Source organism: Oreochromis aureus, linkage group 1 (genome assembly GCF_013358895.1).
Source record: "Oreochromis aureus strain Israel breed Guangdong linkage group 1, ZZ_aureus, whole genome shotgun sequence".
NCBI classification, from domain to species: Eukaryota; Metazoa; Chordata; class Actinopteri; order Cichliformes; family Cichlidae; genus Oreochromis; species Oreochromis aureus.
This window is the reverse complement of record NC_052942.1, coordinates 40,984,117-41,001,490: the sequence shown is the minus strand read 5'-3', so window position 1 is coordinate 41,001,490 and position 17,374 is coordinate 40,984,117. Positions and strand designations below refer to the sequence as shown.

The 17,374-nt window shown below is 49.9% G+C and overlaps 1 protein-coding gene across 1 annotated transcript; it reads right to left on the bottom strand.

Moving 5' to 3' along the window:
- Positions 1-280: 280 nt before the first annotated feature.
- LOC116319127 (AP-2 complex subunit alpha-2) lies at positions 281-16,829 on the bottom strand. The gene is made up of 22 exons (XM_031738359.2): positions 16,484-16,829; positions 14,368-14,436; positions 13,656-13,798; positions 12,282-12,475; positions 11,160-11,289; positions 10,936-11,037; positions 10,746-10,854; positions 10,477-10,627; positions 8,604-8,772; positions 8,301-8,438; positions 8,035-8,217; positions 7,351-7,448; positions 6,785-7,016; positions 6,512-6,676; positions 5,982-6,118; positions 5,096-5,178; positions 4,850-4,939; positions 3,543-3,666; positions 3,310-3,426; positions 3,019-3,088; positions 2,363-2,497; positions 281-2,263 (listed from the first exon to the last, which is right to left on the bottom strand). The coding sequence occupies exons 1-22, from the start codon at positions 16,548-16,550 to the stop codon at positions 2,186-2,188; spliced, it is 2,784 nt and encodes a 927-aa protein (XP_031594219.1). The 5' UTR covers positions 16,551-16,829; the 3' UTR covers positions 281-2,185.
- Between the last annotated feature and the right edge of the window lie 545 nt (positions 16,830-17,374).

Sequence of the window (17,374 nt, the reverse complement as noted above, 5' to 3'; positions counted from 1 at the left end):
CCCAAACATTAGTAACACATCTGTCCCAAATGACTGATCCTGATTAAGATGAAATGCTTGGTCACAAAGTTAAGTGTCGCAAAAATTGAAAAAAAACAATTGAAAAAGGAAAATAAAATCAGATATTCATGTTCAAACACTTCCTCAGATTGAGTGCTGTGAAGTTTTAGCTTTAGCTAGATGTGAAAACATTTTTATTATTATTTTTATTTAAAGTGAAGCGAGATCGAGTTACCAGGAGTCTTTTTTTCCGTTTTGAATAAAAACAGCAGATTTCAGGTTGTTAGTTTGTAAAATATGTTTATTTGTAAAAACACATTTGGATGTTGAAATGACATCACAGTGACATCAGCAGCTATTTCTTCTGCTTTGATGCCGCGCGATCCTTCAGCGAGGCACACGTGACTGAGCGCGAGCGTCCGTCAGGAGTGACGGCGGATTTCAAAGACGTAAAGTTCAGGAAACGCGACGAGCGGCTGCTTCGGCCTGAGCCGCCACACGGTGCTTCACCGGGTCGGCCGCAGACTTCGTCTACAGATTAGCTTCAGGACAGAAACTGAGAGGACGTCCTGCTACGAAGGCGGGAGCTCGAAACCACAGCGTGAGGTCAGACCTGAAAGTTTGTTTCCTCGCTCTGAGGTGAAGCCGTGACGACTGAGCCCGTGGTATTAAACACTTCTCTATGGGCAGTAACGAGGACGAACCCTGAGAGCTTCCTGCTGGGCGGACCAACACTCAGACTTTTTTTCCATCATTTCATCGTCTCCTAAAAGCTCAAACTCACATTGTAGTTCAGTTCTGGTTTATATACGTGTGCCAAACTGCAGCCTTCAAACCAGCCGGGAGAGCCTCGAGCCAGGCTTCACCTGCTGGCTCAGCAAACTGCTTCCTGCTGCGTACAGGGCTGTTCCTCCAACATCTCTAATGTTTAGCACAAAGGCTGATGTGTCAGCAGAGGCAAAGTCATCAGAGCTTCTGTAATCAGTAATCAGAGTACCTGGCTCACTGTGTGCTGACAGCAGGGGGCGAGCTGCGGGGTCAGCAGAGCACGTTTCTGCTGATGAAGGCACAGGTGTAAAAGAGGCTGAACAGAGTTCACCTTGAAGGCACTACAGGTGAGGCGTTTGACGGTCTCCTTTAAAACGATGAAGACTTTTTTGTTAACCTGCAGAAACGAAGCCGAAACGGTGACAGCGCCGTGTGAGGCGTAAACACCAGAAACGGCGTTTTTTTCTGTCACATCGACGTCTGTGAAGCTGAAGCCTGCTGCCGTTTCCACGCGTGGACGCTCGCTCTGTACTCGTCACGTGTGCCGTCGCGGATCAGGATGAGGACACGTCACACAAACGCAGGAGATTCAGCAAACATGAGCGACAGAAATGTGAAGAGTGCAGCGGTGCTCTGAATCATCGAAGCTTTAAGGCAAACGTAGTGTGTGAGGCAGTGATTGGGGCTCTTTTAAGGCCATTTATGTTCTCAGTAACAAACGTTCAAAGACTCGACCGTCTGGAGGTAAGAACGAGGCGAGGTCAAGGTCCACCTTTAATTTAGAATGACTTTTGGGTAACGTCCCCTTCAAACCTACAAAGCCGTCTCCTTGTTCACCTCTGGACCTGCTGCCGATTCCTAGATCGCTCCCTGGAAGTCCCGCTCCAAACGGGAAGCGTGGATCCGTGGCTGGAGGAGCAGCATTCCTGTTTGGTGTCTGAAATCGAGCCAACCGGTTCAGAGGTGCACAAGAAGAAGAACAGGCGTGCTCTTATGACCTCATGACCTCCAGCACAATAAGAAGATCCTAGCTAGTGTTCTACGAGGACTTTTTGTCTTTGCTGAATTATCGTGTAAAATTTATGTGCAAAAGCAGAACCGCCCGAAGCATCTGAAGTCGTTGTTACACCAAAGACAGAAAAGCTGCGGCTTTTCCTCCCGAGGTAAACGACGTCGACCTCTGATCGAGCGATTCTGGTTTGAAGGAGTGCGATTGGTGGGATTGTTGTCTAAAAGGAAAGACTCCGGCGGCAGAGTCAGGACCTGCAGCGAGGCGCTCACAGTGAGGGACGATTAAAGCAGTGTGATTAGTAAAGCTGTGTGCAAAAATACATTTGGATTCATTCAGATGTAAAGCAAGAAAAATAAAAAAGACTTTACACTGTACAGGAGCTGAGGTGTGAGAGGCGGCGAGAGTCTAAAACTGCTCTGAGAGCAGCTCGCAGAGTCTCTGAGACACCGAGTCCCTGCTGGTCCGGAGCGTGAGGCGGTACATCTGCACAGGAAGCACTCAGAGTTACACACAGGTGAGGGTTGCACGCAGAGAGTGTGTGTGTGTGTGTGTGTGTGTGTGTGTGTGTGTGTGTGTGTTTACCTGAGCCTGCATGTTGGGCTCCAGTCTGAGCAGGCAGCCCACCTGAGTGGACTTCGTGTGAACGACTCCCGCTCCGACAAAGTTCGCAGGATTGGGATCGACGCCGTCCAGCAGAGCGACGCCGAAACCTAAAATCTGGAGGAAAAATACGTTTTCACACAGTGGGAATAAACGTGGAAACTTCGGTCAGCGTCTCTGCACGCCCGCAGGTCTCGCGGTCGGCACACCTGAGCCTCACTCTGCTACCTGTGTGCCGACCTCGAGTGACCTCAACTTTGATCTTTGTCCAGCAAATTCAGACAATTCGAAAGTTGTGATCACGTTTGTCTGATCTCCACAGCCTGAAGAGCATGCGCTGTAATCTGATTACTGCTATAAAACAGCTATATTACTGTGTAACTCTGTGGCTGTTCTGCATGACTCAGGTGGCTCACACCTGAACCGAGGGTCGGAGGATGACTTCATCCTCATCAAAAGTCCAGCAGGTAACATCTGACCACTAGGTGTCAGTAGACTTCAGGCACCTGAGCACAAACAGCTCGCTACTGTACCTGACGACATGAAGCACCCTGAGGTGACGGCTGCTGTGATTTTAGCTGCGGAAATAAAACTGAACTAAAACTTGTTTACAGTGAGAGTGATTTGTGTGTTTTTACCTTGGCCTTGGCGACCTCTGTGTCCATCGAGTGTTTGGCTTTGAAGATTTTCTGGACCTCCTGCTGAGGACTGAGGACAAACAGAAGAAAACGAGTCGTCGATTACTACGTGACCCGTTATCCAATCCTGAAAGCTCCACACAGAAACACACCCGAGCTCTCTCAGATCGATCAGACGTAAAACAGAACAAATGTTTGGTGTCAGCGCTCGAAGTCAGAGGCTGAAATATTTTCAATCAAAGCAGCAATCGACCATCGATCGGCGTATTGATCAGTGAAAGTGGTGCTTACGCTCCGAGCTGCTTCCAGCGCTGGAAGAAGTCCTGCGACGTCATCTCTGTGGGCTGGAAGAACTTGTTGAGCATCACGGGGAGCTTCACAGCGATGTTCTGCAGGGCCCCACCATACCTGAACGTGAGAACACACACACACACACACACACAGAGTCAGAGGTGAGCGCGCACACACACGCACACCTACACACACACACACACCTACACACACACACACACACACACACACACCTGAACTGGATGTTGAGCACCGGTGCGTCGCTGAAGTCTGACACGCACTCGATGTTTAGGATCTGCTGCATCTGAGCTCCGCCCTCGATCACGGGGTCGACCGCCTTCGGGTGGATGTTCAGCTGTGGACACGACCATTAAGGACTCTACTGAAGGTCACAGGGGTCCACATCATCAGTGACACAAAGTCCTCTGAGTGAGCCTTCCTGATACTCACGGGGTATACTCAGAGTACTGAGTATACTACTGTGTGTACACGTCTGTGATCAAACTCAAACTTTCAGCTGGATTTTATTCTTTTTAAACGCAGGACGTCCCCCGACACAAACACTAACACCAGAGATTTAAAGTGCAAGCGTGTGACGAGAGTATCTGCAGCACTGCAGTCAGCTGACAGGTTTTTACTGTATTATTAGGATTTTTTTCTTCTTCATTTAAAGTGCCTCACTCCTCTGGGACAAAACCGGCTGTGACGGCGTTCTCAGGTTTGTGGCTCGTCTGCTCTGGTGTTTCAGTCTGCTCCACTCAGAGGTCAGGTTCATGCTTTTTTAATTATTAACCTGCACCCTGTTACTCACGGCCGTGTTGATGTGCTGCTGTGAGTGCACAGACACACAGTACAAACAGAGGACTGGTAGTAAACATGCATTCACACTCATTCACAGGTTTTTGTGCAGTAATGGCATGCTGCTAACTCTCTAAGCACAGTGTGGGAACCTCTGCCTTACAGGTGAGACCCCTGCACGAGTCTGCAGTCACGAGCATCAAACCCAGCACTCGGTGTGGACACACAGGCAGAGACAAGAAAGGCCTCAGAGTCGGCGCATGAAGAGGAGCCATCAGCTTCCACAGCTCTGATGGAACAGGAAGTGCAGCGGGTATCTCACATTAGCGCGTAGATCTATTGACGGGCGTTTTACCCACCAGGACGTCTTTGATCGCTCTGGAGATATTATGATGTCACAGCATTTTAAATCTAATCTGATTGGATTTTCCTGCACTTGCCTGCCGACATTTGTTTTTCTGAACTTGTTTCGGGGGGGCGTGGTCGTCACAGGACACCACGCCCACAGACACAGAGATGCTAAAGAGTCGGATGCATTTCTGTAGAAAACAGAATATAAATATTTAAAGAGGGTCTGCACGCTGCTGGTACCGGGGTCATGATGTTAACGTTGCCCAACCCTCTCCAGCGCCGCCTCGCCCCCCGAGTGGTTTTCTGAGTCGTGCAGAGCTGAAGTGGGAGCTCCTCGTGCTCCGGTTCGCTGTGCTGAAGCAGAATTACGAGGCTTGTCATGAAAGGATATGAGACTTGAGCGCGTCGCTGCTGCTCACTGAAGAGGAGAAGCTGAGGAACTGGGTGGACGTCTTGTTTCCGTAGAACACGTACATGCGACCTGCGAATGACCATCAAAGTCAGGCAGCAATAATAACAGAGCTTCACACAAAAGACAAAAATAATTGAAACAAGATTTTAGTCTGAGTCTGGCAGGAGGAGGTTGTGCTTTTTAAACCTCGATTCATTCCTCAGGATTTAACGAGCGGCTGCTCACCGAGGTTCTGCCGGTACTCAGACTTCAGCCCGATCTGTAACAGCTGGTTCTCGTAGATCACGCCGTTGTTCTTACAAACAAACCTGGAAGAAGGAAAACGTGACAACGGTTACACAAAGGAAACGTCTGTATGAAGAAGAGACATCATGGTGAGGCCGAGCATGGCGGTAAAGCTCGGTCACGCCCACAGCTCAGAGTTTAGTGATCTGTTGATTCACTTCATCCTGTGCAGATCTCAGAGCGGCTCGCATCACTACCAACGAGGCCGAACAGAAACGACGGCGTACAGAGGTAAACATGGCGTTCGGTGATGTCAGAGGCTAACCTCCTATCAGAGCTCTGACGTCCAGGCTCAGTCTCTCTGCAGCAGCGGGATGCATCGCACTGCAAAGAAACCTGCGATGATGACATTTCTGTCAACAGTTTGCATGTTGAGATTTTCACACCGTCTGATTCAAGGTGTGCACACAGCCGAGGTCACGTGCAACCTGCCTGCTTCACACCGCGCGCTGCATCACTCACAACACGACACTTTTATGTCACGTTCAGATTTACACAGGCATCCTCGTGGACGACGTGTGAAACAGCCCGACTCTGCAGCGCTGTGAGCGCCTCCATTGACACACAGTCACCCTGGGTCACACGGTAAACCCAAGAGCTCCGTCTCTACAGGCCTGAGTTAGCATGTGAAAGGTCAGAGTTCATGGCTGTTTGCAAAGCTGCAGCAGTGGTCCAAAGTCCAGCCTCAGCCTTCAGAGAGCTGTGCATGAACCAATGCTGCAAACCTGAGCGAGCTGAAGCATCGCTGAGAGGACCAACGTTCGTCCACAGAGATGAGACAGACTCACAGAAACATCAGTGCAGGTCACTGCTGCCGAACACTCACCTGGGGAAGTTCTCCTCCGATACCTCTGTGGCTGCAGGGGAGGCGGAGCTCTCGGAAAACACATCAATGAGCAGATTGGCTCCTGATGAGGGGGCGGAGTTTAGATTCAGGACATCCGTAAAAGAGTGGGTGGAGCTCTGGAAGACAGATTCGAGAAAACAAAATGAGAACAGGTGGAGGTGTGAACTACACCCTCCTGCTAGGATTGAATCTCTGCTTTCACCAATGAATCGATTCACAGCTGATCGTCGAGCAGCGCGCTCATCAGCACAGCTTGTTCTGTTGTTTACTAAGTCAGGCTGACAGCACCATGTTCCTATCAGAGGAGGAGGGGCGGGGCCTGTCAGTAGGGAGGTCATCCAACAGTGAAGAAGAAGATGGACAGACAGTCTGAAGATAAAGGAAAAGCTGCTAAAGGCAGCCTGTGCATGCAGACTGTAATAACGACCTGCTGCAGGCTTTTAAACAGCTGACGAGAGGTACCGGGCAGATTTCACAGCAGCCAATCACAGCTCTGCATCTGTGGTTACCTTGTTCGTGGTGTCAGTGTTCTCGCTGTGCTCCGTGTTGCCGTTGACGCTGCGGCGACTATCGTCCATGTCTGGCAGTTTTCCGGGTCCTTTCTTCTTCTTCAGCTTGGCCAGAATCGAGGACTCCCTCTCCGGGAACGGCGGCATTTCCTCCAGTACGGTGGCCTGTGCAGAGAAACAGGAAGTCAGTTAGCATCAGTGCTAGCTCACGGCAGGTGTCCCCACGTTGGCGGGTCTTATAAAGGGGATGACTCCCTGCGGGGGTTAACGCACCAGGATGTCGGTGCTGGCGATGCAGCTGAGCCTCAGGTACTCGACGGCTCTCTGCTGAAGCTCCACGTCGGCGTTGCGAAGCTGGCTGTCGGAGCGCAGGACGTCCTGGATGGTGGCTTTCACTTCTGGAAACAAGTTGATGAACTTGATGTACGCCGACAGCAGCAGCGCCCGAGTCGGCACAGAGCACAAGTGGAACTTGGAGTGGAGGAGATTGAACTGGACCAGAGGGCTGAGGAAGAGGAGACAGAGTCGCGGTGAAACCTCCGAGCAGTTTAAAGCAAAATATCAGATTAGCTGAGGCTATAAAAGCGTGTCATGGTTCACCCTACATACAGAGACTACCAGCATCAGGCAGCAGTACAGCAACACATCAGCTTTGCTGATAAATGACATGTTTCCTAAAGTCTGCAGGCACATTTTTCCTATTCTGTCACAAAATCGTCCAGAATGAGAAAAGAGCTCAAAAACGATTTATTATTCTTTATAATAAAAACCTCAAATAACAACGAGACCAGACAAACATCCCCTGGACTGTGACGATCAGCTGTGGGTGTGGTTTGTACCTGGAACGTGAGTCACCAGCAATCAGGTTACCGAACTCCCCCAGGATGTACCCGCCCACCTTCACCAGGTTCTCGTGGCAGGCGGGGGCTTGCAGCGCCTGCAGGTCAGAGAGGAAGTGACTTCATGAGACGGGTAGAAGACACAAACGAACCACTCACACGGGCCGGAAACACATTCAGGATCAAAGCTGCGTTTATGAAGGATTCTTTCATCCAACCGACCAATCAAAGAGCTTTAAGCCCACCCACCCAGTGAGGATCTCACTCAGTGTTCAATAATCGAGTCAGTTAAACTCCGTCTGTCGTACTGTGCGTGTCGTACAGCCGTTTGGAGCCTTTAAAGAAGAAACCCAAACGTCCGGACAAAATAAAGCCTGATCACATGATCACAGACTGAAGCCACTCTGAACGTGTCTGCTGGGAAAAGAAGCGCGAGTTAAATCTGCGCCATATCCCGACACGCTGCTCCCTGCAAATATAACTACACGTCACACCAGTGCAGCCTGCAGCTACTGTGATTGGCCGGGTCGGTGCCGTCGGGTCCCCGTGCGACCACATGCCGAATAAACGGCGCGTGAGCATGAAGCTGGCAGCGGCGCCGGCTTGACAAAGATTCACCGCAGAAGTCTTAAAACAGCGGTGAGCTCTGTAGCGGTGGTGTTCAGGGACAGCAGCGAGGCTCACCTCAAACACGGTCTTGGCGGCGTAACCTTGGACGTCGTCTCGGTTTATGACGATCTGGATGACGCGGTACCAGACCTCCTCGCTGACGTAGTCCCCAGCGATGCGGATCAGGTTCAGGATGGTGTCCACGTACCAGGTGTAGTCCACGGCGTACTTCTCCGCCAGGATGGCCACTTTGAGGACCTGAGGAAGAGAAGCCAGAGGCTGAAGAAGAGCGCTCACGCCGCTTAAAGCGAACAGCGAAACGTGCTGACATCACGACCCACTATCTCTTCTCTGATGGAGTAGTCGGCGGTCTCCAGGTAGCTCAGCATCTCTGCCACGATCTGCTTGGCGTTACTGCGGTCGCACATGGCGTAGAGTAGATCTACGGCGCGCTGGCGAACACTCACATCTCTCTCCGTCTGCACAGGATACACACCAGGAAGCAAGTGTGAATTTCAAAGTAAAGGTCAGACTTATTCGCAAGACTAATTTTTAGTGTTCAAAGATTCAACCGAACCAAACCTTTGAGTTTTGTCCAAGTTCAGGAGGAACGGACGACTGACGTCCAGCTGAGGGAGACTCACCTTCAGAGCGTTGATCACAGTCTCCATGTGCGTCTTCACGGCCTCGTGGGAAAATTCGGAGCTGGCCAGCGTGCACATGCTCTCCAACGCCAGGTAACGGAGGTTGGTTTCTCTGTGCTGGAGGAACTGGCCCAGCTGGTTACAGGCTCGTACCAACAGGGTGGGCTCACTGGGAGACAACGGGGGACAAGCGTGAGGCTCAAATACCGACACCCGAACACGATGAGCGTGACGTCCGAGGACGACCGGAGCTACGCGTCTCAGGAGTGTGAGCCGGGCCCAGGAACCACGTCTCTACACTGCAGCACATCTGTACAGCAGCTAAACATCTGCTCGCTCAGCCCTGCGCTCTGACATCATCTGATATTTGTGCTGTTTGTTTGTTTTTAATCTGATTTTATTACGTTGAGCTTTTTGCATATTTTTACTTTGTACATTTAAATTTGAACCATTTTAAAATGTTAAATATTTCAATGTTAACTTACTGAGCTCTGCAGTGCATTATATTGTTTTTCAACAATTAACTTAAATTAGTACTTTTAATTTATTACTTATTTTTAATTTGTATTTGAGTTAAATTTGTACTTACTGAGCTCTTTGTTCTGGTTTCCATGGCAACACGCTGCATTGTATTTACATTTTACACACAAACCTGATTGCTGTTATATTTTATTGCTCTATTGTTACAGGTCGTGTCCAAATTCATGGGCTGCATCCTCCTGAGGCCGCATTTGTAGACCGATTACGTCACAGCGACGCGCCGAAGGCTGTCCAAATTCATAGGCTGCTCCGAATGCAGCCGACAAATGGGTCCTCATTTTCTCCGAATTTGAGGATGGGTCTGATGTATCCTTCTTTGCCCACCATATCCCAGAATTCATAGCGCGGCCCAGCCAAACTCTAGTTTCCGGTAATGGCGGCCGGTACTACGTTTTAAAATTACTCTTATTAATTTTTCTGGGTCACAAAATAAACTTTTAACATATTTTCAGGCGAGAATGTAGCTGTGTAAACATCAAATATCTGCTCGGTTTATCAAGATATCGCATATTTGGAAAAGTGCTTCGACGTTTTCGGAGACGTCGGTTACCCACCAGCTCGATAGCGAGCCGGGAGCTCGAGGGTCACTGAAGCCGCCGAGAACGGCACAACTCCCGGCACATCATTTTCAGATCACCGCGGACTTTTGCTACTCGGGTTAAACGTAGTATATAAGTACCTGAGACAACCTAAAAATGTTATTGTTGGGCTTTTTCAGTGTTTTGTTTGTTCGTGAGTAAATCGGCTTGGCTGAGATTAACGTTATTAGATTAGATTAGATAAAATAAAACTTTATTAATCCCCCGAGTGGGTTCCTCCTTGGTTTTTATACAGCTGACTAAACGTCAAACAGAAAACTGATTAAACAGAAGTGTGAGACGGTCGAGAATTTACGCCAGTGTCCTGTTATATTTTACATAGCAAGGAGCAGACGGCCGAGTTTATTAAACTCCACCGAGACAGCGGTGACGTTAATCAGAAGGCTAGACCGTCCAATTTCACTGCCGCTTACTTCCGTTTACCCGACCTGAGGAGGACCCGGCCCACGTAGACCGCGAAGGCCGGGTCCTCAGGAGGATGCAGCCCATGAATTTGGACACGACTATAGTGTAATTTATTTAAGCTGTTTGTGATAGGTCTGTCTCTCTGCGTCATCCCTGCGACAGACTGGCGACCTGCCCAGGTGTTCCCGCCTCTCACCCTATGACAGCTGTGCTAGGCTCTGGCCCCGCCCACATGTGGAAGCAAACTGACGGTTTTGTTTTCTCGGGTGCTGTGACTGAAGTCCCCCCACACTTGTGGATAAATAAAGCCCGCCTCATGTATGACCTGCCTGTCATGGTGGATGATGAGGGCGATGGCTTCAAACAGAACGGCGTTCTTGGCGTTGGAGTGTTGGACCTTCTTGGACTTCGGAGGTTCCTGGGCTTTATTGAGGATGGTCTCTAAACACTCGGTGAGACGACTTCTCAGCGCGGCATCCTCTGCAAAGAAAACCAGACGCTTCAAGCCCCATCGCCACGGTTACGCCTCTTAAACCTTTACTTATTCGTGGTGGACTAGCGTGTGTGCAGCAAACAGGAGCGGGCGTGTGTGCCATACCTGGAGGAGGGTAGCACTGCAGCAGGCGCAGCAGTTTGACGGACAGCCACGGGGCAGCCACAAAGTAGTACGTGTAGTCCTGCAGGTCAATGGATGCCGACGTCACGATCTAAACAAACAGGAAGGAGGTTAACGTCCCCGCTGGTTTATTATTGTGCCGAGCGACGCGGAGGGTCACACGGACACCCACCCTGCTGAGCCGGGCCACCGCCAGTGAGACGGAGGTCTTAAAGTCATCCGGATTCTTCTGGGCCAGAGTGGTGATGAGGCTGGTGGCTGCCGTCACTACGCCCTGAAATAAAGAAAGGCAGAGTCAGCGTTTCAGGGCGGGGTTTAAACTACGACATCACATCGATCGGCTCGTTCTCACGATAAATATAGTATTTAGCTCGCAGCGAGGAGGCGGAGTCTCACCAGGTGCTGATCGTTCAGCAGATGGACGACCCGTGCGGTCCATTCGCCCATGGGCACGAGGTCGGGCGACGTCCTGTTGAGCCGTAACAGACACAGAGCTGCGCTCTGCTTCACGCTGTCCATCGTGTCCCTGAGAGAAGCAACGGCGACACGCGTTCACCAAACAGGAAGAAAACCAGCAGCGAGCAGCCGAGGACACGCCCACACGCATCCTCTCATTGGTAATCAGACTACATCAGAATACAGTCCTAAACTTGTAGTCTGCTCAGACTGTTCACACTAACTCTTCTGTGTTATTTCAGTAATGTTGATCCATCACGATCGCTGTTTTCTTATAATTCACTCGTGAGCCTCGCTCGCTCGTTCCCAGTAAAGATAATATCCGTCACTTCCAGTGAAGTCCGGCCCAGAAGGATGAGGTTTGCATTTTTTTTTTGCTGTTCTTTGAGTTTTAACTGATTTCTGTTGCATCACACTGGCCCCACTTCCCTGTCAGAGTATTCCTCCTCCAAAAACTAGTTCCCTGATTAAGTGTCAGACTGGGCTGAGGCCCAAACAGAAGATCAACATGTGTGTTTCACTCCAAGTCTGAACATGAATCATCATCTATAACATCACTTTTAAAGGTTGTTTCTGGAAACTTTTACCAAAGTGCCGACAGCCCATAACAGCCTGTGCTGACTCCAGCTGTGAGTGACTGAGACAGCTGTGCGGCTCTGCCTGTGATAGACATCTGTCTGTAACGACTGGAAGGATGGAGATGTGTGTGTGGGGTTATCCATCCATCCGCCTGCTCATCTGTTTCATGTGCAGATGCCAATAAAGGCCTGTTATCCACACACCGGCCTGCAGTCCGTGGATCGTCACTGTGTAATGGGGTCGGCTTTATTTATGTGTAATGAATAAAGCCGCCCTGTGGCTGCGCTTCAGGCCACAGCAGCGTAATCTCAGATAATATCAGGTTGGATTTGGTTGCTGCAACAATCTACATAATTAACGTCATATTTCTCACGATCCGCCGGCACCCACAGCTGACCCTGAACCAGATTCATGACCAACACAAACAAACTGTTATTAAAGGACTTTGAGCCGCTTGAAGCTAAAACGTGTTTAAGAACAAACCCGGCCACTAAGATTCTGGGAATCTCCGAGGCGAACGCCTCCGCCATCTCTCTGCTGCCCACGTTGGCGATGCAGTGCAGTGCCAGGTTCATGAAGGTGGGGTTGCGGCTGGCGAGGTCGTTTTTGATGGCGTTGTTGATGAGGCGGATCAGGTCGCTGTTGGAGTTCACCAGCACTGAGATGAACAGGTAACCCTGAAAGGAGGAGACACGGCAAAGGTCACGTGACAGGAACAGGATATTCTTTATCTCTCTCCGACTCTGGAAATCCACAAACACACACAGAAGAGCCGGAGCGTCACCACCCCCCACACGGAGCAGCTGGAGGCGTGGCCTCTGTTACCAAAACATCAGCTGATCCCAGCAACTCTCGAATCTGCTGTACTGACGATCGTCGTCGTTTATCAAACTCATGTTAGTCTCGTGCTTACAGTATTTTTACTGGATTACTTGTGTAACTGAACAGTAGTTCTAAGAGGCTTTGGAGGACTCCACGCCGTGCTGTAACAATGATCAGCCTCCACACGCTCACTCGTTTCCTTTTACGTCTGTTTTTGAAGAAGGTAACAAAAAACTGATCAATGAAATAAAACTGATCAGGAGCTGATTAACGACAGCTAACCCACGTCAGGGTCACAGGGCGGACCGTCGCAGGGCGGACCGTCGCAGAACTCAGTAAATTTACATTCTTGTAGTTTCTTCTGTCACATACACTTTAAGTGGAGTCTGGTGAGGTCCTACACAGTGAATGAGTTTATAGCCTATGGCGCATGCAGCTCCGCCTCCAGTGACTGATGCTCAGCAGGAAGGATGCCCGCCGAAACTCAGCACAGACGCTCAGAGAGCTCAAGTCAAAGGCAGCTAGCTCTGTTTGAGCCAGCGATCTGACCACAGTGAGTGTGGGCTTTTAGAGACAGGACAGGGCGCGCTGGTCTCGAGACAAAACTAAATGAGAGCTCTGCAGAGAAAATTACAGCAGAGCAATAATCATTTTATCTTCTTTCATGATCGCTGGAAGCCTAAAATCACAGCTGGAAATAAAATCTAGCCTCTCAGAGCTGAAATGATTTGAGCCGATTCACTTCGCTCTCATCCAGAACATTGTTGGTAAAGTTGTTATTACATGGTTATTACAGTCTGCTTCATTAGAGGTGGGAAAAAAAAGAAAAAAACAGGACGCCGCGAAGGGGAAACAAGCAGCACTGCAATAAAAACATTTGGAACCAACATAAAATGTGTTTATCAACCCAGAAGCAGAGACCACAGAGCCGTCTGTGAGGCAGCAGAGCCAGAGCGGCGAGAGGGGGCTGTCCTGACGCTCTGGCTCGCCCGTGATAACCCTGAAACATGGCAGCCGAGCGGCTCCGACACTCACGATCTGCTTCTCCGTGTACTTGTTGGAGCTCAGGAGGTTGACGGCCTCCATGTGCCCGAAGTCGATGTCGTGGCCCAGAAGGAAGATGAAGAGCAGCTTGCAGACATACTTCTTTTTACTGTAGCCATCCAACGCCTTGTCTCCTGCACACACACGCACACGCACACACACACACTTTACTGTCTATGTGATAAACAGCAGCATTTTATTCCAAACAGGTGAGGCTCGGAGAAAAGAGCAGGTGGACTTTGTCTGATTCAAATCTAGTCAATTAATCCAAACCCAGTGAGAGCGGGAGGTTCAGGATCTGCAGCAGTGCAACATCAAACACACATAATCTCTGTTTTTGCATGACTGGGCTTTAATTAGGCGTTTGGAAACATCATCATCAAATAAACCTGAAGAAAGAGTGTTACGCCAGCCTTAGTACCGCATGGATAAGGAGCACAGTTGCAGAGACATGTGGACACAGTGAAGAGGCCTGAATGCCGGGTGGAGAGGGCGGAGAGGAGGCGCTATGTGGACACTCCCTGCCTGCATATCGCCTCCTCTCTGCAGCAGACTAATTATAGGCAGCGAGGAACAGGTGGCAACAGGAGAAACAGCAGCAACCAGAGAGTCAGTGAGGTTTCACAGGGTGACACAAAGCAGTCAGGACAGGAAGCAGGAAGCACGTCAGGTGACTCGGCGAGCTCGTTTCTCCATCACCTACCTTTAAATTTGGAGCGGATGTTTGCCAGCTCCTTGTTTATCCTCTTTATCTCGGCCTCTTTACTTTTACCTGCAGACAGATCAGCATTATTCAGCATGCACAGAGCCGTGATCACTCATGAATACAACATCCTGCCTTTTTTTAAAGGTCGCCGCCGCTGAGGAACGTGGCGTCCGGGTTCAATTGCACACTACAACATAACAGCTTCCTGATAAAGCAGTGACATATCTTTACTTTATTAAGAAAATATCCCCAGAAGCAGGAACCTCAGGCCGCCCATTTTTGAAGCGTAGACCTGATGACGCTGCAGGATCACACAGAGCTAATCCTCCCTGCTTCCTGCTCCTTTCTCGCTCTGTTGTGACCAAAACTTCCAAACCGAACATCACGCTTTGTTCAGCAAGCCCCGAAACCAGCGGTTGAGACCATAAATCATCATTACAGTGTTTACTGAGCTCAGATCAGCTGAGCTGGAGCCTCTTTTTCTCACAGACTTCCATCCAATCAGACTTCTCTCTGCAGCCGCAGGAGTCGCCCCCTGCTGCATGTTTGAAGACACGTCTGTGTCAGATTTACCTTTCAGCTAAATCCATCTTTAAGTCCGGTCTCTGATTGTGACAGTAGGAACATTTTTCATGTGCTTTGTTGTGAAGAACGTGATTTATAACCTGATGAGCGTTCACCAACATTTCACATCGACCGGATAATAAGAGGTGAAGGGAGCAGAGTGGATGTGGGAGCGCTCACTGACAGTCTAAGCTGTACGAACACAGAGGGCCTGAGATCAGCTGTGACTGAATCAGCTGCACTATCAAATACAGAAGGCTTATTTTGAACTGTGAATCACAGTAAGCTGCTGTGGTGGATTCAGAATAGGTCACCCTGAAACACCAGCATGAACAAAACCAGCAGAGCAGCAGCAGCTGGGACGCTGCAGAATAAAATCAGAGTCAGGACGGTTTGTGTCGGGGCAGCAACAGGAAGCTCTGAGGCCACGTTCCTATTTTCTCACCCAGAACACTAACGTGCAGTTCTGCAACACCGTCACCTACAACAGCTGTTTTATTTATACAGCACCACGTCACAACAACAGCCATCTCTGGGTTTATACTGTAAACGGATTTCGCACTGTAGGTAAGGACCCAACAAAAATACAAACACAATATAAAAGATACTTCCTATCAAAATCTCACAGGGGACCCGATGAAAAGGCTGTAAGGCAACATAAGGACCATGTGGGCGAAAGTCACCTGACTTTAGTGTTTCTGGGTTAAGGTCAGGGGTCAGAGAGTCATCTCTCTCTCATGTCCCGGTATAAACGCTCACGGACGTGAAACGTGTCTGTTTCTACAGAGGCGGCAGCACAGACTCACATCACAGAGTGTAAGGATGCTGAAAGAGGCCAAAAACCACTGGCCTGCTCATCATGCAGGTACCGCAGAGCAGAGCCGTACCGTCACACAGCAGCTGATTCAGTTACTGTAGCTGTAACTCGTTCCCACGATCAGCAAACAGAAACACGGGGAATGTCTACCTGCCTCGGCCTCACCTGAGTTTCTCACCTTTCACCTGTACCTGCCCACGAACACGCTCTCATTTCAAACTTTTATTTTCCACGCTGCTGATTTTCCCTAAACCCCCTGGAGAGCACCACCACACTACTCTCGCTCTTTCACGAGTACTCAGATTACCGTTTTGCATTACTTTTCGCGATTAACGTTAATTCCAGCTAACGCCAACTGAGGCGGTGGCACGGAGATTTTACACACCGACTTTTTCGACCGGCTAAGGCGGCACTGAGCCGCTCATGTTGGCCTGATAAAGCAGCTCACGCCGTTAAAAAGTGACGGTTTGTTTATCTCCCCACGGCGGCCCACGCCCTTTGACACGGTGACGTTAGCAGCTCCGAGCTAGCAGCTAGCGTTGATTAGCCGGGGAGGTTTGAGCTCTGAGCGGAGTTTATCCCACTTTAACGGGGTAAATGTGCCCAGAATGAGGGCGGCAGGGGCGGGAAACTGACCCCGGGCTCGAAGTCCCCCCCCGGGCGTGTTCCCTGAGGTCCCCGCGGTACAGAGGCTAGCCGTGCCTAGCTGCAGGGTGAAGGAGACAAACTCACAGTTCCTGATGTCGGAGATGAACACGGCCAGTCCGCGCATCCCGTCCCCTTTAGACACCGCCGGCATCCTTTCCGCTGCTGGGGAGCTTCAGCTGACCCGGACAACCCGCTGCTCGAACCCTCAACTCTCTGTCTGTGGAACCGCGAACCGCCGCTGCGAGCACCAGGAGCCCCGACATATGACCGAGACAGGAACCAGACGGGCCGCGTCCCCTTCAGCGCGGAAACGCCCTGTTCCAGCCTCCTCAGGCGGGCCGCGTCCCAAACATGTTCGCTTTACCCACTCAACTGAGTGAACGCACCCGGCCCAGTCCTGACCTTTCAGCAGCCCAGAACATCTGGAGCATGAGCACCGAGGACGGTAGAGCTCCCAGATGTTTGGGAGACTATTAGAGTCATGCTGCTGTCTTCATCATTTTTATTAAAACTTTGACTCAATTCATTTTTCAGTTTAAAAGTTTGATATGTTGTGATTTGCATTCTGTTTTATGTACTTTTATAAAAGTCCCAACTTTTTTGTAATAGACGTTATGACATCAAGACAAACAGCGGGGTTATAAAGCGGATATTGGGGAGGGGGTTCTTTTGACGAATTTCTGAAGGCCCTGTGACAGACTGGCGACCCGTCCTGGATGGTAGCTGGGATAGGCTCCAGCGCCTACACGACCCTGAATTGGATAAGCGGAAGAGAATGGATGGATGAATTTCTGAAATTTGATAGGCATTAATTAATGAAGACACTGTCTAAATTATTGGCTTATTTTTCAAACTGAGAGACTTCCTTCTGTGTGAAGCTCTTCTTCTACCTGTCTCTATTTGAGCCTCAGTTAAACTGCGGTAATGTCTCATGGTGGAACATGTGTCTTATTTATGTGGAGTAATTACAGACTT

What these genes read in the sequence shown, in the direction of transcription:
- LOC116319127 (XM_031738359.2), bottom strand. Translation starts at nt 16,550, where the DNA reads ATGCCGGCGGTGTCTAAAGGGGACGGGATGCGCGGACTGGCCGTGTTC. An exon ending in AGTACACGGAGAAGCAGATC is followed by an intron (nt 12,476 to 13,655) that starts GTGAGTGTCGGA and finishes TCCTCCTTTCAG; the next exon opens with GGTTACCTGTTCATCTCAGT. An exon ending in AGCCCAACATGCAGGCTCAG is followed by an intron (nt 2,264 to 2,362) that starts GTAAACACACAC and finishes CTTCCTGTGCAG; the next exon opens with ATGTACCGCCTCACGCTCCG.